This window comes from Eutrema salsugineum, unplaced genomic scaffold (genome assembly GCF_000478725.1).
Source record: "Eutrema salsugineum unplaced genomic scaffold, Eutsalg1_0 scaffold_3, whole genome shotgun sequence".
In the NCBI taxonomy this organism is placed as follows: domain Eukaryota; kingdom Viridiplantae; phylum Streptophyta; class Magnoliopsida; order Brassicales; family Brassicaceae; genus Eutrema; species Eutrema salsugineum.
The window spans coordinates 4354485-4378866 of NW_006256756.1; the positions used below are offsets into that span (position 1 = coordinate 4354485).

Consider the following 24382-nt stretch of genomic DNA (forward strand, 5'->3'; position numbering starts at 1 on the left):
AATATTATAAGATAACAGTCGGCACATACTTTATGTGTATGCATTCATATTTTAATCTTGTTTACTGAATACTTCTGCTGTACAGTTCAGTGCTTCACTTCAGTGTGACACTTCCTACGTTTTATTATTATATCCTCTATAATTTTTTTACTGAGTTGTGTTTTTCCAGGCTCGCATATAGTGCTGCGTGGCTAAGGACTTGGCGGATATGTTTCCAGTTTGGGATGATGAGAAACAAGATCCAAATATTGTCAAGATTGTCAATGCAATCCATGACCCCCAATTCAAGTTCTCAAAAAACCACTAGCCTTTGGAAGGTGTTCTGGGTGCACACATCGTGAAGGAAGAAGCAGGAAAAAGGAGCCTTCCCTCAGATGAATCAAGTCGCAAGAGAACATGCACAGCCTCTGCCTCTGCCGCCTCTTTCGTTGGTGATGAAGGGGTCGAAGTTGTCGCTACTATGAAAGCGCACTTCGACCAATGCTTCAAAAGCTTATCAATCAAGATGCTGAATGGTCTTGGTAGCTGTGAAAAACAGATCAAATTTCTCACCGACAATGTTGAATCTGTAGAGTGTGCAGTAGAGGAGTTGACTACAGGATCGGCGAAGCACACTGAAGAATAGGTTAAGGACAATGTAGAGCCAACCCAGCAACAGGTCACTAGATCCAAGAAGCATGAAGGGGTTAGTACCAAAAACCCTCCGCCTATACGAAAACATTTCATGCGAACAAGATTACGCAAAAATAGGAACACTTAATACTAATGTCATTTGAATTCGAACATGTTTAATAATGCTATGTACCGTGTGAGATTATTTACTTATGTTTTAAAAAATTGTGTTTCCAATTTCCAGACTATGATGAAACATGTTACTAAATTATAGCAATGGTGTTGTTATTTGTATATTCATGCCTGTTTGTGACAATAAACTGCAGAGTAATTCAGAGAAAGAAGATGCTCCGATGAAAGATAATGTGAACGTTGGTGCGAGTGAGAGTGTTACTGCCCCCGGGGATGCAAAAGGAAAGAAGGCTGCCTTGAAGGAAGAAGAGACCCCCGAGGCAAGCTTTTATGAAGTTGACCCGAAGACGTGTGATGTTGACTTCGACGCAGTTGCACTTGCCAAAAATACCAAAGCCAGAGCAGCGGCTCAGATAGTTGCCCGAGCAACGAGTGCCAGAAACCGACAGCTGGCTGCGACACAGAAGAGTCCTTTCTTAGGAAATAACACTCCGGCCATGTCTGTGGATATGATCATTCAACGTCGGCATCTCACTCCGGCCGTGTCCGTGGATATGATCCTTTCAATCAAAACGGTGTTAAGGAGAAGCATACTTCTCTAATGAACTATAATTCGTGGTCATCGAAAATTTATAAGCAGAATAACAGAGACAAACAGATACAACGGTTATATGCACCGTTAAAGTTGTTAAAGCATTTTCTTAAATGAAGTCGTTTCAATTCTAACCGTTAACAAAATATCACATATATAGTAGACTTCGATATTTGACTTCCAAAGTAGACTTCCGGACAACAATAACAGCTTTGTCCTTCTATTCCGGAGCCTTCTTGTTATTGTCCTGGTGAATCTTCGACGTCTAAGTGAGAGACATAAAGTTTAGTAAATAAATCAATTAACATTGTATAGGACATTATTAGATGAGTTTAGATCAACTTACACAATTCGGTAGGGTATAACCAGATTGCTTGCATTGTGAGCAGCTGTATCGTTTGTGCAGCTTCCTTGGCTTCTTGCTTTTCCTCCTAGCAATTTTTAGCCATGATTGCCACCGAGACTTCTTCTGTCTGCCTGGTTTGCGGCGAATGTCTGGTGGCAGACATATTGATAGTTGGACTCTTGGACCTCTGAAATTTGGGGATATATGTTGGCAGAATATGCAGCAAACAAGTAGTTTTTTGAGTAAGTAGGACATACAAGGGAATCCACAGCTATCCCACCGGCTAATGCAGCTGCAATAGCATGTGAACATAGGATTTTCTCGATATAAAACACACCACACTCACACATTCCATGTTCCAAATCAACAATACAATTCCTGGTTCCTCCTTTCACATAGTATCTCCAAGTGTCAATTCGGTCCACCTCCATTGCATCTGCATAATGTCCACGAATCGCCAGAAAATACTCCACTCCCCGAGTATTATGTGTTGTGAGACTCAAAGCATCCTCTCTGTGTTTTAAAAACCACCGACCGAGCTTCTCTCGTATGAAATCCAAGACGAATGATATGGGATAGCCACGGGCCTTCTTAAGTGCAGCATTTATAGACTCTGCGACATTGCTAGTCTTAATATTGTATCTGTCTCCAACATAATGAATTCGGGACCAAAGGGAGACATCGGCTTCTTCCAAATAGTCAGCAAGCTCAGGCTTGATCTGTCTTAACTCCACCATGTACCGGTTGTAGTCATAGAGGTTGTAAGCATAAGCCACAGATTTGACCAAGTACAGCAATTGCTTCCCCTTAAACTTTGTTACTATGTTATGTTGTAGATGATAGCATATCCCTCGTTTTGCCCATGGGAAAACAGTTTGACAAACTTTTTTAATAGAAAGATGTCTGTCAGAAACTATCACCAAAGGATAACCATCTGAGACACATTCACGCAGTTTAGAAAAAAAACCATTCCCATGAAGCATCATCTTCACTATCAACAATTCCAAAGGCCAAAGGAAAAATCTGAAAGTTTCCATCTTGTGCGGTGGCCCCCAACAAAGTACCTTCGTATTTCCCTGTTAGATGACATCCATCCACCACAATAACTCTTCTCATGTACTGAAAACCGGCAATCGATTCTCCAAATGCGAGAAATAGATATTTGAATTTGTTATTGGAATCTACATGAAGAGCTGATACAGTTCCCGGATTGGCTTTGTTAACTGAATGTAGGTAAGCTGGGTGACTCGCATATCCATCTTCAGCTGTTCTCCTGACCAATTGTTGGGCATATATCAAAGATCTGTATGAAGTAGTGTAATCCATCTTGATACCAAACATATGCTTCATTGAATCCTTGACATGTTGTGGCGTAAGACCATCAATGATGCCCAAATGGCTTATAAACAGCTTGCCAATATACTTAGGAGTAGACTTTCCACGCTGAGCCATTCACTGGCCTATTGAACATGTGTGGTCTTTCACATATTTTGTCACCCAAAAAGTGGATACATCATTCTTCACGCTCACTTTAACCATCCAAGCACATCCTTCCACTCGACATTTAGCCAGAAACAGGGTCTTCGTAGACTTCTCTGTTTTAAAAGCAAATTTTAACATTATCGCAGTCAATCTAACCTCTGATAACAGCTTGTCCTTTGTAGGGAAACTTGCCCTAACATATATATTATCAGACCATGAGATGGGCGTGCTTCCTGTTTCACCATATCTGTTTCTGACATTATCAATACAGACTTCATCTTCATCATCATCTTCATCTTTCACTTTACCGTAGACACTGTAATCTTCTCCGTCAGAGTAAGCTGCATCGTCCACATCTTATCCATCCTCGTTCACATCAGAACTGGCTGCCTCATCATCGATAGAATGCTCTGAGTTTTTCTCAGACTCCTCACCTAAATCTTGATCTGATCCTTCCTGGTTCTCCTCATATCCATCTCCACTTGACTGGAAACACAAAGACGTACCATATGCACTCTGCTTAACGCAATCAAACTTGAAACTTGTCTATCATTGGTGACATGCATTGGAAGTGTATCTGGAGCCATAGTTTGCAACATTGGGTCTGGTAGTGAGTAGGTTAACTCAATGAGCTCAGTCTTCTAACCCAAGTTATAATCATCTCACGCCATCTCAGTAAGTTCCCCCAAGGTGCAACCATCGTTCAAAAACCACATTCTTCCACCTTTGCCCATGTCAACCACAAAATGCCATGAATTCTCCTCAATCTTCCATTCCCCGTACACAATAGGAATTTGAGCCATTCTCTGAAAAAATAACCAGATAAACCATATTAGCAAACACTGCATAAAGACTTTTGTATCAAGAGTAGACTTCTCCCGAAAAGAACATTAGTATACTACACGACAAAGTCTACTTTGATAAGCTAAGTAGCTTAAAATCAAAACTTCTAATTCAACAATAAATATCGAATGAAATGAAATAAAATTCACTGGATAGTTCAATCATTTACTAAAAAGCAATTCTAATCCAAAAAATTTAAAAAATACTTTATAAATTTGCCTTAAACGCGTTTTAAAAAAAAGGCTAAAAGTAGACTTTTACCGCAGACTTCAAATGTAGACTGGAGGAGAAGTCTACTTTTTCATAGAGAAGTCTACTAAAGAAGTCTACTAAAAAACATGTCATTTTTGCAATTGACCAATCTGTTGACTTTTCCTACAGTAGACTTCAGAAATAGACTTCCGGCCAAAAAGGTTACTTTAGCATTTGACCGATGCATTGGCTAACAAAGTAGACTTCTATTGTAGACTTCATGTAAGATAGACTTCTCTGACAGTTTACTTTTGAAGTCTACTTTTTTAATAGAAGTCTACGGAAAAAAATATGTTATTTTTGCAATTGAATTTTTTGAGTAGACTTCACAAAAAAAAAAGATTCCTTCTAATTTTGACCAAAAAATATAAGTAGACTTCTTTAAGTCTACAGTTTTTAGACTTCTTTGGGAAGTCTACTGAAGTTTTTCGGAATTTTTTGAATTTTTTAATTTTTAAAAAACTGTAGTCAAACACTAAATTAACCTATACGTTTTTGGTCAAACTACAAAAGTAACTTTACCGTAGACTTCTTCTGCAGACGTAAACAGTAGACTTCTTACGGAAGTCTATATTCAAAAATCTAAAGACGGTCAACTACAAAAATAACCTCTTTTCTTTAGTAGACTTCTTAAGCCTTCAAACGAAGTCTACTAGGCTTTTTTTTTTTGTTTTCAAAGGATGTCGAGTAGACTTCTCGTGAAGTTTAATGAAGTCTACTTTTAAGAAGTCAATTGCAAAAATAACCTTATGTTGACTAGTAGATTTCAGTATACTTCATGAGAAGTCTACTATACTGAAGTCTACTTTCGTGATATGAAAACGGAAATGTGGAGAAATTGAAGTGCGACGATTACCTTTAACAAAATTGAGCTCGTCTACTGTTCTCTTAAGCACCCAGAACTCAGGATTTCACCGAAAATAAACAACCTAGGTGTCGAGTAACCAGAAATCACCAAAAATGCATGGCCCGACGCATTGTAACTTAGCCCAGATGTTTTGGAGAAGAAATTATGAAAGAATGAGCAAGGTTATGAGTGAATGAGCTCAGATATTTACTTATTACAGCTTTGAAATTGGTTGAGAAGCATTTATTCTTATTTCGTGGTTGTTCATGGTGGTTGAAGGAATTGAAGAAGATGGCATTTTCGTAATTAAATGGTCTTTAGGAGGACCAATGAGACTTTAGCCAAATTAAGGAAAAATCGAAATAATAGATGTATAATGGCATTTTCGTTAATAGTTTAGGTAGGAAGGATAAAATTGTGACAAAATGGCAAAAGTTGGAGAGAGAAAAAAAAGAGGTTTGTTTGGTGTTTGACTTTGAAATATAGGTTAAAACTGAAACTTTTTTTTTTAATCCAATTTAACATATTTAAAAAAAAAAAAAAAGAAGCAAGAGTTTCAACGAGTGACACTGTTGTGATCGTTGCATTGTCTACAGAACAACTGAAAAAAAAACATATTATTCTTCATCAGGGAAATATCTTTCACATCATACAGCAATTTAATGATTGAATCATGCATATGCAATTTGACCAGTCCAAACGGACCAACCATAGGCTTTGTCTGTCCAACGGAACAGAACCAACATTTGTCTTATGTCTCTGTTTTCCAAGTTATTCACAAACTAACTCCTTCTGGTTACACCCTTAAGTTATTCCCCTTTCACTTTTCTTTGGCATAAAGCAATTGCATCTTTATGCTCTGTAAAAAAGCGATAGCTTCTAAAATGTAAGTGACTATCTGAGAGGTTTAGGTTAATGTATCTGCAGGTGATGTAGTTTGGCAAATTTTCATGGAAAATTGAACAAGAAAGGGAAGAAAAACTTGGGTCTATTCATGCTCATATAACATCAGAAGAAGGAAAGTTCTTGAAATCTATATATGGGTTAATGTAAATCCATATGTATGTATGTGTACGTTGATTCAAGGTAGATGATGTTCCTAGATAATTGAGAAATTGGAACGTATGTATTACTCCCGTACAAGATAAAGTGAATCTCCAACCTCTTTACACATAGAATTTGAAATTGGACTTGCTTGTGGTACAAGAAAAACTGTACGGACAAGGGCTAAATACAGAGTGGAAAAGCAAGAATTTTAACGAGGACTGACTATAGAATAAAGAACAGATTTGCAGCCAGAATTTTCAATCTTTGGTCTATATGTTGAAGGGTCTATATTGGGTCTATTCGTGCAGAAAAATCCAGGAGGTCGAGGCACAGGTAGGACAACGGAGCTATTGATAAGCATTTGAAAGATTGTACTCATCGCTGGACGATCTGCAGGAGTTTCTTGAACACATAATAATCCGATATGGATGCATCTAATGACTTCATCCTTCTCATAATTTTCCCTAATCGAGGGGTCGATGAGTTCTAAGGGGGATTCATTGTTCCAAAGCCTCCAAACCTGTCAAGAATCTGATCATATTCAAAAGATAATAATAACTAAAATGGAGTAAGATTTTGATTTCATTTTTCCACACATGTGTCACCAAGTTGCCATCAGAGTCATCCATCTGACAGAGGCTGTTGTTCTTCATGCCACAAACAATCTCGAGAATCAATACTCCAAAGCTATAAACATCAGATTTAGTAGAGAATTGGCCACGCGTCAAATACTCTGGAGGCATGTAACCGCTGCAAATATACACATGACAATGTTTATATATAATCAGAAACAAAAAGGTTCACCTGACATTTGTGCCCATTTAAAGTAAGATTAGCAAGGTTCATTAGTTTTGAAGGAGAATAGTAGAGTACTAACAAGGTTCCAACCACTCTTCGTGTCGTGTCTTCAGTTTGGTCCACTCTGAAATTCCTAGCCATTCCAAAATCCGCTATTTTAGGGTTCATATCAGAATCTAGAAGAATATTACCCGCTTTGATGTCCCGATGTATGATTGTGAGCCTTGAGTCATGATGAAGGTAAAGAAGCCCTCGCGTAATTCCTTCGATGATGTTGTACCGTCTTTTCCAATCTAGCTGACTCTTCTTTGTAGCGTCTGCATTACACTAAGATTTTAAGAAACTTTACTGAAATGAACATATATAAAACCTGTTGTATACTGTATATTACCAAAGAGGAAATAATCAAGGCTCTTGTTTGGAACAAACTCGTAGACAAGTATATGTTCATCTCTTTCTATGCAAAACCCAAGAAGCCTAACAAGATTCTTGTGCTGAAGCTTAGCCACAATCACAACCTCATTCTTGAACTCTTGTGTGCCTTGTCCCGAGTTTCTCGATAGCCGCTTCACTGCAATCTCTGTTTCATTTAGTAGCATTCCCTACAAATAGCTTCTAGTTTCTTAGCTCTCATGACAAATCAAGAAGTCATATATACATGTAGAGCTCATATGTATATACCTTGTAAACTTCACCAAATCCGCCTTGACCTAGCTTGTTACTTCTCGAAAATTTATTTGTTGCCACTTCAATTGTCGCAAAATCATATTGTAGGGACTGTGGACTAGTCATGTCATCATCAGCTGTCACAACATCTATATAAGTACTGTTCTGCAATCTAAATAGCTATGTATAGAGTGGTAAAAAAACTTAATTAAAAAGGTAACTCACTTTGAAGTTTTACTGTTTCGTATGATCTCTTCCAAATAACTAATCCAGAAGCAAGCAGCACCACGAATGTAACTGTGGAAACAACAATCGCCACAATAGCTCTTCTAGCAATTCTTTTCCCATCTGGAGAAGGAGTGGGAGGGAGAGGAGGAGGAGTAGGAGGAGGAGGAGTAGGAGAAGGTGGCGTAGGTCGAGAATGTGTGTCATTAAAGGCATCAAATGCACCAAGATATGCATAATCATCCCACCGGATAAAGCAAACGGGCTTGCGAACGCTTCCATCTATGTACCCATTGCAGCATCTCTGGTTTGTACGCACATTTTCTTGAAGACAAGATTCACACTCTTTAGAGGATATCCCTGGAATACACTGCATCAGCACGTATACATTATCATCAAGTCTTTCACCTATCCTAGGCGATACATCGGACAAGTATCGAGATGGAGTTTGTCCGACTCGGGTGATCATAACTTCCATGAACGAGTTCCATATTCTTGTATAAGTTGTAACATTACCCTGGTACATTCCTTTATTGTATTCTGCTTGTGTCGGCTCCAGATCGATGGAGTTGAAGAACGAGCTGTTGGAGTAACGAACGAAACAGAGCGTCTTGACTGCTCTCCAGTCCCATGAGTCGGTCTGGTTCCGACAGTTCTGTAATAAACCGACAGACGCGGCTTGGATACAATCGGAACACACCTTTGGATCAGTCCCTGGGATGCAGAGGCCTAAGGCATAGATCTTTCCAGGGCCTTCACCAACGGTAACATTGTAGTAGCCGTCTCCAGAGCTGACGTGGGAAGCAAGAGTTGAGAGAATGAGACGACGGTTTGTATCGTAAGTACCGTTTGGTCTGAAAAACATATTCTCTCCACATTTTTGTGCAGACACGTAGCCGGAGCTAAAGACCTGGACAAAACAAAGGATTGACAAGAGATTATTTAGACACATTTTTTTTATAAGATTTATTTTTCTCACATACTTGTTGCAGAACTAAATAAGACATTTTCTTTTTTGTTTACTATAGTAGCGTTGATTTGTCAAAACAGCCTGCGTAATCAAAATTTTTTTTTGTTTTTTTTGTTTTTTTCGTAATCAAAATTTTTGTCAAGTCAAATCGGTTAACGTCTGGATAATTCTATATTTTAGAAAACATGTTAGGTATTCGGTGAAAGTGAGCACTGGTTCGTGGGGTTCTACTGAGATTTTAATCTCAGAATGTACTGTTAATTAAAATATTGCAGTACGGTATCATACTAGGGTTAGAATTAGAAATCACAATTTTCAATCCTATAGAATTCGAGTTTTGAAGCAATATAATTTTTTCTATAAATTAATTTATACAGATATTAATTACTCGATAGTAGAAAAGATATATCGTTTAACTAAAAATCAGATAGATAGTCTTCTGTTATTACACATCACATACAGAAATAACTGAATCCTCGATTTTTTTTTTTGTTTTATATGGACTTAAACAAACTGGAATTGCGTGTGAAACAAGGAAACTGGTACGGACTGGTGCTAATCTCGGTGTGGTTATACTACAGAGTGCAGAAGTAAGAGTTTCAACGAGGAGTGACTGTAGTGATCGTTGCATTGTCGATAGGACAAGGAACTGAGTTGCTGCTGCAATGGCCTGGCTGGGATCCATAGTTTGAAGAGTCTAAACTGGATCCACGAAAATCTATCTGTTGCCGCTTCAACTGTCGCAAAATCAAATTGCAAGGACTGTGGACTAGTCATGTGGTCATCAGCTGTAACCATATATATTGGTGATATGCTTCGTAACCCGGTTTGGTCTGGTATAGATCAAAATTGGCCTAATTGAATTCCATTAATGATGGCCTGATCCGACGGCCCATTAGCGATAAGACCCAATAACGAGAGTCAATGGGATTAAAAGGAGAAAACCCTATATACTATAGATAAATGGTTCTGTTACTGTTCAAGGGGTTGGACACTTCCCCGAAGAAATGAGAGCTAGAAAAATAGTATACGTTTTCAGTTTGTAGAGATCTCCGAACTCAAATACTTGTAACCCGAACACAACATTAATGAAAATTCATTCCGAACTCAAATTATCGAATTTGACCCCCTTAAATTGAAATCCACAATCAATAATTAGCGTCCACCATGGAGCCTATTCGGTAATCGACCTTCAAGCAACGTTGACAACAATAGCAGACAAAGCACAACCGGCCTCTACCCAGGTCGGAAGCCACATCACCATATGCAATAACGACCCAAGCCAGGTCCCACCGTAAGTCGGCAAACCTCCAGGCGATGGGGAACATAGCCCGGCCCGACCTCAAGTCAATATCTCAAGACAACGTGGGACCGAGTTCGGTAAGAGTTCCGACTGGCACCGAAACCCATCATGCAACGGTAGCTGCCTTCGATCCAACCGCACTCATAAACGTCTTCACCACTCAGATGCAGGAGCTGGTCAAAAGCAACGATGCCAAGTTCGCAACCCTCACTGCACAGATCACCAGCTTGCAGCAAGAGATCTGCTCAGAAGACGGAACCTTATCAGCGATTTCCAAGGAGAGGGAAATCAACAAAACACTGCAGCACGGTCGATGATCCAGAAGTTCGAAAGTCCATTCCCCCAGTCAAACACCCCGGCAACCGCTGATGTCGTGTCAACTGCGTGAGGGAACAAGCTTTACCTTTAACAAAACAAATGAAAGCCGCAAGTGCACAGCTAATCAGTTGTAGTACTTAGGGATCGAATCCACAGAGATTTGTGTGCCTGGTATTCTTCTACGGTTTTTAACTTTATGTCTAGACTAGATTGGTTTTTAAAGATTGGTTGTTTGTCACGAATTAAATTAAAACAAAAGTAAGCAAATAAATCTATCCTAGAAAGCAAGTAGAAAAATCGAATGGAAAGCAAGTAAAGCAAGTAAAATATCGAACTAAAGTAATTAAAATGCAGATCTAAATAAGCAAATAAAAATCGATTGGTTTGTAAACTATGACTAAAAACGCTGAGCTTTTGGGAACTCTAAGGGATCATAATCGGTTTTGACACTAGGGTAGATAGATTGGGATTGACGGATATCGATATATAGGTGGTTCTAGAGCTAGAGTACGGTGATATGACTACGTCACTGTCGTGATCATAACCAACTGTTTCTCGCAACCCTGACCAGTAGGTTTCCACTCTAGCCCTAGAAGGGAGAGAACGCAAGAGCTGCACAAGACTCCTCAATACTCACGATCTTGCCGCAGGAAGGTTTCCACTCCTACGGAAAAATCGCCTGTTTCATTCTAGGGCTGATACTTAATGAAAACTTTCGCAACACTAACTATCTAGATCAGATACTAGGTGATCAATCAAGCATACATGCAAATAGAACAAGAATGAACAGAGAACAGGTCGAAATACCAGATCTATAAACCTAGATGTCTTAATCGATTATGAGAGCCCTTTTCGGGAACCCTAAGCCCAACTCGGGATCTACTCAGACATGGCTGAGGTCGACATCATCATTGGTTTTAATAAAAGTAATGAAAAACAGTAAAGAAAAGAGATGAAGAAAGCTTCTCTATTGAAGAACTCGGACTTGAACAAACTTCTACAAAAATCGCATAAAAACGGCTAAAGAAAAAGGGTTTCTGTAAAGTATGAAGGGGTCTCTCTAAAAACGACCTAAATGACAATATTTATAGTCTTCAATACTCCATGGTCTCTAGGGTTCCAGAGTTGAGGCTGAGAATGACTTTGGGCTTCAGAAATATGGGCTTTAGTTCGGAGCTTGATGGCCGCGGTCGGGAGTGACGTGACCGCGGGGATTAGGTGGTTGGCCGCGGTCAGGAGGCTTGTGACCGCGGGAAATGGGCTGTTGGCCGCGGTCGCGTGACTTGCTGGCCGTCTTCGAGTGGCTCCGGGGCTAATGGAATATCTTGAGATCCAACCGTTGGAATTTCTCCAAACCAAGTGCATTTGAAAGCTGGTTGATTCTTCTATAAGTTGTCCAATTTTGAGGGTGATCAGACGGTGAGAAGGTCTTCGTCTCTCCATGAGAGTTTTGACGGTCTGCATTTATCCAAAAGAGTCTTTTTGTTCCAATTTGTGCCTCTTTATCCCAAATTACCTGAAAAGTCTTTTAAAATCCGAAAACATAGAAATCCTTTGAAAACCTTTGGAAATGGAGTAAAAACACCTGTAAAAGATATTAAAGTGATCCATAAAAATAGTCAAAATTCGGTGTTATCAACTCCCCCAGACTTAGTCTTTTGTTTGTCCTCAAACAAAACAAAGACTAAATCTCGGCGATGTTAGAATATATAGAGACTAAGCGGAATAAAGAGATTTGAGAGAGTGTGCAAAAGAGATGAGAGAAAGAGTTCCCAAAGTAGTGTGTTTATTCATTCTCGTCTTTGATACATATATAGAGGAGACAGAATAGAAACTAGGTTTAGCTAAGCTACAATACAAAAGAAAGTGGTTAGAAACATAAGGAAACATGTGAGTCTTGAGCATGGATCCCGAGAGATAGTGACAGCTCCAACGGTCACAAGACCAAGTGTAAACGACGCGCCAAGGGGGGACCATTGTACGGACACCAACTCTCTTCTTCCTTAAACATCACACGTGATCCCTTGAGCATTCTCTCCTTATTAAAGGCTAACACCGATTCAAGCCCTAAAGCATAGAACCTTTCTTGACCAATACTCCCCCTCAAGCTTAGCCATCGAAGTTGTTTAGATTGCTAAGCTTGAAGACCCATGAGCATCACCTCATTAAAAACCTTAACAAGGAAAACCTCATGGGACAAAACCTTGTTAAGGGAAAAAGAGTGTGATGTCCATGGATCAAGGACTATGATCAAGGGCGACTAAGGTCCACAAGTCCTAGCTTGCTAAAGAGATTGTTGCAAACTTTAAGACTTGCGGCCTTAGTGAAAATATCAGCCAACTGGTCTTCACTTCTTGTGTAGCACGGTAACACCACACCTTCCTCAATCTTCTCACGGACCTTGTGGCAATCTATTTCAATAGACTTTGTTCTCTCATGAAACACCGAGTTTGTTGCAATGTGTATAGCAGCTTGGTTATCACAATGCATTGTAATCGGACCTTCTTGCTCAATGCCAAGGTCTTTAAGGAGCGCCTTAAGCCAGGTTAATTCACTTGTAAGCTTCCTCATTGCCCTATATTCAGCTTCTGCGGTTGAGCATGAGACCACCTTTTGCTTCTTAATCTTCCAGGTTACAAGATTTCCACCAATGAAAGTACAATACCCACTTGTTGACTTTCTATCAACACGATCACCAGCCCAATCTGAGTCACAATATCCCACAATCTCTGTATTATTGTTCTTTCCCATCCAAATGCCTTGTCCTGGACTCCCTTTGAGGTATCTGAGAATTCTTTCCACCATACCCCAATGATACACTGTCGGAGCTTGCATATGTTGGCTTACTTGATTCACGGCGAAGCAGAGATCTGGCCTTGTGAGAGTGAGATAGATCAATTTGCCAACAAGTCGTCGATACCTAAATACATCCTTGAAGGCTTCATCTGATTTCTCCCCCTTTCGATTGACTTTGTAGCCCTCTTCAAGCGGCGTTTTGGCTGGTTTAGCTCCAAGTTTTCCTGTCTCTTTGAGAAGATCAACTGTGTATTTCCTCTGAGACAGAAAGAGACCCTCAGGAGACCTACACACCTCAATGCCAAGGAAATACTTGAGCTCGCCGAGGTCTTTAATGTCGAATACCGAGTTAAGAAAGGCTTTTGTAGACTGAATTCCCTCCTTGTCATCTCCAGAAATGATAAGATCGTCTACATAAACAAGAACAACCACCAGACCTTGAGAACTTTGGAGGGTAAACAAGGTATGATCCGAGTGAGACTTCTTGAACCCCTTTTTCCATCAGAGTGGTACTAAGCTTGTTATACCAGGCTCTTGGAGATTGTTTCAATCCATATATAGCTTTCCTCAATCTCAAAACGTTACCGGGTGCAACAATATCCTCTAAGCCTGGAGGAGGGGTCATATACACTTCTTCCTGAAGTTCCCCTTGAAGGAATGCATTTTTCACATCCATTTGCCACAGATCCCACGAGAGATTAGTAGCGAGTGAGAGGACTACTCTTACAGTATGGAGCTTGGCAACCGGAGCAAACGTGTCTGTATAATCTTCTCCAAAGGTCTGAGTGAACCCTCTTGCAACCAACCGAGCCTTGTATCTCTCAATTTCACCGTTACTCTTATACTTGATAGTGAAAACCCACTTTGAGCTCACAGCTCGCTTCCCTGGTGGTAACTCGGCTTCATCCCAAGTATGGTTGCGCTCCATAGCTCCTCTCTCGTCACCTATAGCTTCAATCCACTCCTTCTTGTCTTTAGCTTCTTCATAGCTTTGAGGAATTTCGTGTTCCTCAATTTTTCCCATGAACGCTTGATGATCAGAGGGCAACAAGGCAAGAGAACAAACAGCCTGAATTGGATGAGCTACAGCTTGACTATTGTAGTAGACTCTGGTGTTCTTGCTGAGCCTAGTACTTCTTCTTAATGGCTGAACAGGTTCCTCTACAATACAATTAGATGGATCCTTGATGAGCCTAGTACTTCTTCTTAATGGCTGAACAGGTTCCTCTACAACCGCCTCTCCTTGTTCTTGTGGGACTGATTCCTCTGCCTCCACTTCTAAGTCATCTGGAGTTGGCTCTTGACTCTGCTCCTCTTCTTGATTTACTTCTGAACTCAATGGTACTGGCTCAGCTTCTTCTTGAGTACTTGTAGGAACGGCTTATGCACTTGCTTGGGCAGGACTGGGTTCCCAAGGTGATCCAGCAAGAACCGCAGACTGGTAGCGAGATCTGATGGGGAGCTTGACAGGTCTTTGAGACTCTCCCAATTCTTCTTGTCATAGTATCCCTGGTTCTCAAGAAATTTGACCTCCCTGGACACATAAGTGCGGCTATTAACAGGATCATAGCACTTGTACCCCTTCTGAGTTGTTGAATACCCAAGGAATATACACTTTATGCTTTTGGCCTCAAGTTTGTTTCTCTGTTCACCTGGAACAAACACAAAACAAACACACCCAAAAACACGTAAGTGATCTAATGAGGGTTTAGTTTTGTTAAGTACCTCAAATGGTGATGAGTCTTGTAAGACTTTTGTTGGGGTCCGGTTAATGAGATAGCATGCGGCTAAGACAGCATCTCCCCAAAAACGTTTAGGCACATTTGTATGGAACATCATCGACCTGGCCACCTCCATTAAATGTCTATTCTTCCTCTCAGCAACTCCATTTTGTTGTGGAGTGTAAGGGCAACTGGTTTGGTGTAAGATGCCATGCTTTGCTAGATGTTCTTTGAATCTTTGACTTGTATACTCACCGCCATTATCTGATCTAAGAATCTTAATCTTGGCATTAAAATGATTAGTCACATAATTTTGAAAGTTTGTGAATGCTTCAAATACACGATCTTTAGAGGGAAGTAAAGTTATCCAGGTATATTTTGATTTTTCATCAATGAAGGTCACAAAGTATTTATTACTATCCCTAGACATGCAAGGTGAAGTCCACACATCAGAATGAACCAAGTCAAAGCAATGTTCATAAATAGTAGATGATTTAGGGAAAATAACTCGACAATGTTTACCAAGAATACAAGATTCACAACTTGTGTGATCAAAAGCAACATCAGGTAACATTAATTCAAGAGCACGCGAGTGAGGGTGACCTAATCTAGCATGCCAAATAGAGTTCAAACTTGCAGAAAAACATGAATTAAAAGAGAAAGAATTTGAGTCGCTTGGTGAAGAATCCTCGAGAACATATAAATCATCTTTGGTTCCCCCTTTTCCAAGTACCTCCCATTCTTAATATCCTGAAAGTGAACATCATTAGGACCAAATATCGCATAACAGTCTAAGTCCTTGGTAGCTCTACTAACCGATAATAAGTTAGAAGTGAACTTAGGCACAAACAATGCTTTACTATCTTTATCAAATAACTTTAGGTTACCAGTTCCTTCTATGGGAATTCCATCACCATTAGCTATCACAACATTTCCTAAAGCCGGTTTTATGTTGTTTAACAGTTCAGGGTTACTAATCATATGATGAGATGCACCTGAATCTACAACTAAAGCGGTTTTAGGTTTATTAGAGAAGAAGGTGATACCAGACTGTTTTGCGGCTAAGGCTTTGATAAGAGCCTCAAGGTCGGTCTTTCTCACAAACTCAGTCGAGACATTCATGGCACCATCTCCACCTTGTGTCAATGCACCGGCTCCTTCTTGAGCAAAGCTAGCTCTTGCATCCTTGAACTTGCTCGGCTTCAGGTGGGGATGAAGAATCCAACATTTATCTTTGATCTGGCCCTTCTTCTTGCAATGGTCACAGATCCATGGCTTCTTGTCATCGGGTTTAAAGACACCTTTGTTGGCCGAGATGAGCTCTTGCTTCTTGAAGAGACCAATAGAACCTTGCTCCTTTTGGATCCTTGCACAAACGTCTTCAAGGCTTGGGAGCTTATCCTCTCTCAAAATGTGCTTGATGAGGTCGTTGAAGATGGGGTTTAGCGTGAGAAGAAGTCCAAAGACTTTGTCTTGCTCTCGCCTTTCATTGAGAACTTTAAGATCCAAAGTGCTCGGCCTCAGCATCTCTAGCTCAGCCCACAAAGATCTGAACTTCCCAAAGTGAGCTTTGAACTCCATGTCTTCCTGGCTCAGGTCATTAATCGCCTTCTTGACTTCAAAGACTCTGCTCAGGTTTGTATCATTACCGAACACATTCTTGAGAGTTTCCCACAGAGATTTTTCTGTCTCACAGTAGGAGTAAGCTTCAAGAATCGTCGGCTCAAGGGAGTTTTGAATGATGCCAAGCACGGTCTGGTCTTCTTGGAACCATTTTGCTTCCACAGCTTTGGCTTCTTCATCCTTCTTTCCGTCTTTGGTGGCGTCTTCTTCGGGAATCTGTTCTTCTAAGACGTGATTCCAAAGCCCTCGTCCACACAACGCCGTCTTTGTGGTTCTAGACCACAACAAGTAGTTTCCTCCTTTGAGGATAACAGGAATCACCACCGGTTTTGAGATCTCGGTGTTTGCATCGTTTGAACTCATTTTGTTCTTGAGCGGTTTTGAGAAACAAGAGAATAAGAGATGAGCGAACTAGAGAATGAGAGATTTAGAGAATAAGGTTTGAAGAATAGAGAAAAGAAACTCAGGAAATCGGAACCAATCGCTCTGATACCATGTTAGAATATATAGAGACTAAGCGGAATAAAGAGATTTGAGAGAGTGTGCAAAAGAGATGAGAGAAAGAGTTCCCAAAGTAGTGTGTTTATTCATTCTCGTCTTTGATACATATATAGAGGAGACAGAATAGAAACTAGGTTTAGCTAAGCTACAATACAAAAGAAAGTGGTTAGAAACATAAGGAAACATGTGAGTCTTGAGCATGGATCCCGAGAGATAGTGACAGCTCCAACGGTCACAAGACCAAGTGTAAACGACGCGCCAAGGGGGGACCATTGTACGGACACCAACTCTCTTCTTCCTTAAACATCACACGTGATCCCTTGAGCATTCTCTCCTTATTAAAGGCTAACACCGATTCAAGCCCTAAAGCATAGAACCTTTCTTGACCAATAGGCGAGAGGTTTGAAAACGCAGGAACTAAAAAAAATCTCAGAGACCAAACTTCTAGACCAATATCAATCAGTATGCATCAATCAGGAATAGCCTAGAAAATTCTCACTAGCAATACATGCATAACTAGTCTGTTAATCCGTCATGCGGAAATCTATCCACTAAGATCTAATTTCCAGTCAACTAGCTCTTAACATTCATTAAAAATCTCGGTGGTTCTCATCAAAAGTCTAGGCAAGGCAATCTAGGTTAGGTGTCAAAAAGGATTATTCCAGGGGTAAGGCTTAAAGTGTTTATGGGTTACCTGAAAATCTGGAGGATGCAGGATATTATGCAAAACCGCAAGAGAGAGTGAAGCTGTTGGTATCCACAGTTTTCAGTCACTTTCTTCTTGCCATAGATTCCTGGTCTTCTTCTTCAGGTTCTCTCCTAACTCCCCCAGACTTAGATTTTTGTAAATCTTCCAAAACCATAGCTCCTTAAACGAATAGTGATTGCTTATTGCTCCACAAATTTCGTCAATCTAAGACTCATTAGGCTTTTTTGTTTCCCTCTCTCTTTTTCATTCGTTTTTTTGTTTTTTTTTTGTTTTTTTTTATTTTTGAAGAAAAGGAACACCTTTTGATATAGAGTCTTAGAGAGCTCGAAATTACCAGTTAATATCTGTCTTGTAAAGCTTCATGAGGTTTCTGATACTCTTCCTTCCCAATTCCATTTAGTCTCCTTTGTGAGTGACTGAAAACTGCGTCGCTCCTCTTCTCTCCGACGTTTTTGCACATATCTGCTGATATAAACAAAAGAGAGAATGCATGAGGATTGAAAACAAGGGTTTTGGGTTTAGGGTATGGTACCAGATAAAGATAAACTGGTCATCTAGGACGACAAAGAGTGGTAAAAGTGATGGTAAACGACGTCCTAGATGTGTATGTCGATGCCTGCCTAAAATCAATGATGAGAAAATTAGATGTCAATATTAAGGTCAAATAAAATGAGCTAGTATATCCTGTCAGAAAGAATCTCCATGAATAGAAGTCCTCTGGTGGGAGTTCGTAGTGCAAGTACTCTAGCTACCGCCTAGTCTAGTGCTAACCACAAATGAGCTATCATGCATAGTGTAGAAGTGTGCAGGTCTAAATCATCATAGTTTTGTGTCAAACATTCCTGAAAAATACTTAATGTCGAATACGTTACATATTAAAATTTAAAAAGTGCTTGAAATTTAAAAGCAAAAGCAAGAAAATGATAAGTACGGATAGACATCCTCCCCCAGACTTAAATCACACTGTCCCCAGTGTGAAAAAGTTGGTGAGAAGATGGTGAATAAAAGCGAAATAAAATAAGATAAAAGAAAAGAAAATGATGATAGAACCGTGATGGTAGTGAAGTGCTGATCAATCACTCATCCTCCGATGTGTCTGCTGCGAACTGGTGCTGCTCCTGTAGGAAGGTGACAACACGCTCAAAGCGTCGTCCCTGTCTCTCAACTCTGCGCTCCAGATCAGAGTGTGTGTGCGATGATGTAGATGATGAGGTGTGGCCGATCGAAACAGATGTCTGAAAGTGAGCACGAGCCGCAGCTGCATCACGCTTTGCCTTGGCCACTATGTATTGGCCAATGGTGAATGGTAGACGAGGTACAGATGACAGAAAATCATCGGGTTCCGGAGTCCATCGCGGACGTCCTCCGTTACACAATCTCGGAACTGATGGTGAAGGCAAGCTGACTCGGTGCTCCTCAGTGCCAGTGCAATACTTGTAACCAAACCTGTCTGGATCGAAAGCGGTACGAGAGATAGTGTGATCGCGAGAGAGATAAAGTAGGTCATACCAGACATCGGGAAGTGGATCATCAGATGAAAAATCCAATCCTACTGTATCGCTGTAATAGCACTCCCGTAAGCTGGAGTAGCGTCCTCGCAACCATGTAAATCATGCTTCACCTTTACCATGTTCTGTGCTATGATCCAGGCAAAGCAGGCAAGTCGTGGGTCGTCCATAAACGGCATCTGAAGTGTAATGAGCTCGGTCTTCAAAACACATCCCATGTTGGCTCTAGAGAAAATCGTGTGTGCTAAGAGTTTGTGCACAATTCTCACTGCAGGATGAGTAAGAAGGGCTGACTTGGATCTCCCGCTATCATAGATTCCATGACCCATCTCTCTCCACAAGTTAACATCGGGTTCATCTTCAAGGTAAATGCCATCGGTGTATGGAAGCTTAAGAGCCTCGCAAAGTGCAGAAATGGTGAGCAAGTAAGGCTGTCCACGGATAGAGAATGACAAGATGCCATCTGATGCTCTGGGGTTCCTCCTCTTCGTGTGTGGAGTGTAATAGTTGCTAAGAACTCGCGGACTAGCTCAGGATAAGTTGGAAGGTTCAGCTCCATGTAGGGTCTTAGCTTAAGTGCATCGATGTACCAGATTACATATTCTCTGATTCCAAGCATCTCAACTGTATGATAATCAATGCAAGGTGTGGGTTTGATGTTCAGCTTCTTGAAACGTCTTGCATAGTCCACTCTCGGGTTTATCTCCCTGCCAATGTATCGAATCTGTAGTGGCTCAGGAGCTGCTCGTGTTTCTCTTGAGTGCTGGAGCAATCTCATCACATAGTTTCTTCTCCTCGGTCTGGCTTGATTCAGCATGTACTCTCCTAGAGTAGCATCATCGGGAAAGTCCTCAGAGCTGTCACCAGTGCGACGGCTTCTTCGGGATCTGGTTTGTTCCATTTTTCTGCAAAACGAAATGATTCTTGGAAAAATTGTGAATATGGATGCTGATTTTAACACATTAAGATCAGTTATACTAATACTAGTATAAAGAGATTAATTAAAACCATGAGCAAGCAGAATCGACATTAAATCAAAGAAATTGAGTAGTTCATGACTAGATTCGGATTTTTGATGTTCTCAACATAGAAATCTTCTAAAAATCATTATTAATGAGCAATTTCCATGTCAAATCTATAGGTTACCTAATACTAATCACTAATCACACAAGACTTAATCAGATTCATCAATTTTGCTGTTCCAAATTCGACTTTTATAAAGCATGTAGAATTCAAATTTCAAAAATCTCATTTTCTCTTAAACTAGGTGTTAAAATCGATTTTTAGATAACCTAAAATAATAATCTATTGTTCTAGATTTGGGCTTTTTAAGAAAACCCTAATTTCTAAAATCAATTAAAAATGGCGAGTTTGAGCTTCATACCTTGCTGGAAAGAGAGATTTGATGACATAATTGAAATCAGCTTTGAAAAAGAGTGAGGTTTGGGCCAAGAATCTCTTAAAAAGCTTAAGAATTTGAAAAGGTGTTCTATCTCCTAAATCTCCAAGTCTTTTGGAAGAGAAGAGGAAAATGAGTTTTGATCCAAAAAGTGTGTTTCCTTTCTTAAAAGACGGAAAATTTCCGGGAATTTTTAAGTTTACGGGAACTTACATTTTCTTGTCTTGCATGCAAGGAAAGTTTAAAACTTACGGAATCTTAACGGGCTTTACCGGGAATACTTCAGAAATCACCGGAAAACTTCGAAAAACGGCGGAAATCCGCGTCATCACCTCAACGACCACCGGCCGCGGTCAGGAGATGCGCGACCGCGGTGATTGAGGGCTCGGCCGCGGTCACATTCATGGTGCCGCGGTCGATACACCCTTGGCCGTGGGTCGGTCGGTCGCGACCGCGGCTCCTTCTCCTGCGGCCTTTGTCCATCTTTCTGGTATTTGCTGGGCCGAGCAGCTAAAAACCTACCCTTTTCTTCTTGGTTTTTCAAATTTTCTGATTTTTTTGTGTTTTTGTTTTATAAAATACCTGAAACTAAAAAGAAAAAGAAAGCATAAATTGTACAAAGGAAAAGGAAAATAAAAGAAAGAGTACCTAAATGGGTTGCCTCCCATTAAGCGCCTTTGTTTTAAGTCGTTTAGCTCGACGTAGGCATGAAGAATCAGGCTGATTTGAATGGCACTCCACTTGATGTGCCTTTATCGCTTCCGGTCGCTGGAGGTCTTACTTCTTCTCCTTGAGGAGCCGTCTTCTTTCCTTTACTCTTCTTTCGGACCTTAACATTGTTTAAAACCCTTTTTGTGTTTTCGATCAGCTCCTGGATTTGGTCCTCACTAGTTTCTGTTGCATCCGGTGGAATGATGATCTTGATTTTTGCAAAAGCTTTCGGCTTCTCCTTTCCTTTCTCTTTTGGCTGGTTTCCTTTGCTAGGAAAATCATCTAGGATAGTCGGGTAGTACCTTCTGCGATCCACATTGAGGAAAACAGCATGCCGGTTCGCGTGATCGATTACTGCTCCTACGGTAGCTAGGAATGGTCTCCCGAAAATGAGTGGCCTGTCCTTGTCTTTGTCCATCTCCAGGACTTGGAAATCCGCTGGAACAATCTTATCTCCCACTAGAACTTGTAGATCATGAATCGCCCCTTCAGTATCTTTTTGAGATGAATCTCCAAAAATAACCTTAACCGTCGATGTTCTTAAGGTTTTTATGCCCAATTTTTCGGCAAATGTCTTTGACATGATGTTGACATTGGCTCCGGAATCGCACAGACAGTCTGTAAACTTGATTCCTGAAATGAAACATTGGAAAAAAAGACGTCCCGGATCGTCGGCTTTTGTAAGCCTTTGAAACGGTGATCGTTCAGGTACCTTAAATGGTGGCTGCTTGGTATCGACATCCTTGTACAGTGGTACAAAGATTGGGGTTTCTTCTTTCTTTCCATCGGTTCTGGCCTCTTCTTCGGGCAATGTGGTTATGGCGTTGCAAAACCTCTTAGGGTTATCTTCAACTCTTCCTGGAAGAACTCCACTTTGCCTCTTCATAGAGTCGGCTGTTTGGGCGACTTGCACGTCTAGCTTTTTGACGTGCGAAGATAAAGCTTCAAACTTCCCGTTCAGATTGTTGTACATGCAGTCAACTTTCACGTTCACGTCTTTAGATGCTTTTTCGTTCGTCATAACGAGCTGTTGGATGGACTGTTCAAGTCTACCGATTTGTGAAGCTAGCTGGTTCGTCGTGACTCCTTGCTGTTGTACAAATTGATTGTTAAAACACGTACCTTGGTAGTTATACGGCTGTCGCGGTTGATAAGCTCCTGTTCCTCCGAAGTTTCCACCTTGGAACTTGTTTTGGAAGGACTTTTGCTGTGGTGGGTAGTACTGATCTTGAGGATTCTCCACATTTGGATTGCGGTAAGAGAGATTGTTGTAATTTGCATTCCGGAAGTTGTTGTTGAAGCCATTGTTGAAGCGATTTTGATATGGTACTAGTGCTCCTACATAGTTCACATCTTCTTCTTGAAAGGCTTGATTTATGTGATCAATATCACTAGGTCCTTCATCTTCTGCGCCATTGTTGGTCTCACAAGCATGGATTGGGCGATTGTTGCTCTTCAGAAGCTGGCTCATCATGTTCTTCAACTCGGTTATCTCCTTGTTGTCTGTTCCGGTTTGCTTTGTCGATCGATCGTACTCAGGTGAATCATTGCTATTGGCTTGAGCCAAATTTTCGATGAGGGCTCTTCCTAGGGCTATCGTCTTTTGTCCAAAATCTCCATTGCTAACTGTATCAAGTGAAAGTTTGTATTTTGGTTGCAAACCTCGGTAAAATGTGCTCAGCAGGCTTGATCCAGGAAATCCATGGTGAGGGCAATCACGTTCATACTCCTTAAAACGTTCCCAGGCTTCATAGAAAGATTCAGTCGGTCCTTGTTGAAAGCTTGAGATTTTTGTTCTCAACCGGTTCGACCTTGACTTAGTATAGAAGTGGTTCAGGAAAGCAATTTTACATTCTTCCCAATTAGTAATCGATCCTACAGGCAAAGATTTCAACCAACGGTGAGCTTTGTCTGCTAATGAAAAAGGGAACAACTTACACTTTAAATAGTCTGGTGGAACATGGTTTGTTCTCATCATGCTGCAGATTTCTTCAAAGAGCTCGATATGGTCCATTGGGTGTTCAGAAGGAACTCCATGGAATTGGTTTTGCTTCACCAATGAGATGATTTGAGGCTTGACTTCAAACTCATTCCGGTTCGGAAATGGAACTTGAATTGCAGATCGGTTTTGAAAATTTTGAGTAGGTGCATCAAAATCAGCTATGCGATGGTTCCTGGCTTGGCTTCGGTGTTGATTTGCTTGCGGAACAGGGCGGTTAACGCGCCCATTCGGCTGCATTCCTTGGTGGTCACCATCGGCTGCATTGATGGGTGCATCAAGGTCTTCACGTTCTTCTCTCTCGCGGTTCTGGTGGTTTCTCGGAGGAACCTCATCCTCCTCTCCGTCTCGTCGAGCATGATCACCTCCTCTGTGATCATTCTCTTCATTTTCTCCATGTTCGGACCCGTCTTGGTCCATATTTAAAGCTCGGTTAATAGGATCTCCAGGCTGGTCGTCGTTGGCCATTCCTTGCGTTCATCTAAGTCTTCAAAGTTCTCTTTCGTGTCTGTCTATCTCATCTAGAATTGGAATGTTTTCTACAGGTCTGCGCCTAGTATTCATGCAATTCAGAGAAAAACAAAAGAAGGGAAAGATAATTCAGCAAAACTTTAAGAAAGAACTAGAGATCAGGTGTCTAGAACAGAAGTTAAATCAAGAAAAATAACAAAAGGCAGCGAAACAAATCCCCGGCAACGGCGCCAAAAACTTGATGTCGTGTCAACTGCGTGAGAGAACAAGTTTTACCCTTAACAAAACAAATGAAAGCCGCAAGTGCACAGCTAATCAGTTGTAGTATTTAGGGATCGAATCCACAGAGATTTGTGTGCCTGGTATTCTTCTACGGTTTTTAACTTTATGTCTAGACTAGATTGGTTTTTAAAGGTTGGTTGTTTGTCACGAATTAAACTAAAACAAAAGAAAGCAAATAAATCTATCCTAGAAAGCAAGTAGAAAAATCGAATGGAAAGCAAGTAAAGCA

The 24382-nt window shown here is 40.7% G+C and overlaps 2 protein-coding genes and 1 non-coding gene across 3 annotated transcripts; 1 reads left to right on the forward strand and 2 right to left on the reverse strand.

Moving 5' to 3' along the window:
* Nucleotides 1-1777: 1777 nt before the first annotated feature.
* On the reverse strand, nt 1778-3134 carry LOC112085269. Its single transcript, XM_024154470.1, has 2 exons — nt 2747-3134; nt 1778-2616 (listed from the first exon to the last, which is right to left on the reverse strand). Exons 1-2 carry the CDS (start codon nt 3132-3134, stop codon nt 1778-1780), a joined length of 1227 nt encoding a protein of 408 aa, XP_024010238.1.
* Nucleotides 3135-6256: 3122 nt separating this feature from the next.
* On the reverse strand, nt 6257-8794 carry LOC18014777 (putative cysteine-rich receptor-like protein kinase 32). The gene is made up of 6 exons (XM_006396835.2): nt 7843-8794; nt 7633-7754; nt 7343-7553; nt 7031-7268; nt 6750-6903; nt 6257-6673 (listed from the first exon to the last, which is right to left on the reverse strand). Exons 1-6 carry the CDS (start codon nt 8792-8794, stop codon nt 6362-6364), a joined length of 1989 nt encoding a protein of 662 aa, XP_006396898.1. The 3' UTR covers nt 6257-6361.
* A 14304-nt stretch (nt 8795-23098) lies between these two features.
* LOC112085776 lies at nt 23099-23208 on the forward strand. Its single transcript, XR_002899074.1, has one exon. It is a non-coding gene; the product is annotated as a small nucleolar RNA R71 (small nucleolar RNA).
* Nucleotides 23209-24382: the final 1174 nt, after the last annotated feature.

Bases quoted from the DNA above. Each gene is read 5' to 3' on its own strand.
- LOC112085269 (XM_024154470.1), bottom strand. From the start codon at position 3,134: ATGGCTCAGCGTGGAAAGTCTACTCCTAAGTATATTGGCAAGCTGTTT. The intron at 2,617-2,746 runs GTACTTTGTTGG...AATGTGTCTCAG, and splicing joins TCTAACAGGGAAATACGAAG to ATGGTTATCCTTTGGTGATA.
- LOC18014777 (XM_006396835.2), bottom strand. From the start codon at position 8,794: ATGTGTCTAAATAATCTCTTGTCAATCCTTTGTTTTGTCCAGGTCTTT. The intron at 7,755-7,842 runs GTGAGTTACCTT...ATGTTGTGACAG, and splicing joins CGAAACAGTAAAACTTCAAA to CTGATGATGACATGACTAGT. The intron at 6,904-7,030 runs GTTAGTACTCTA...GTATATTTGCAG, and splicing joins CGAAGAGTGGTTGGAACCTT to CGGTTACATGCCTCCAGAGT.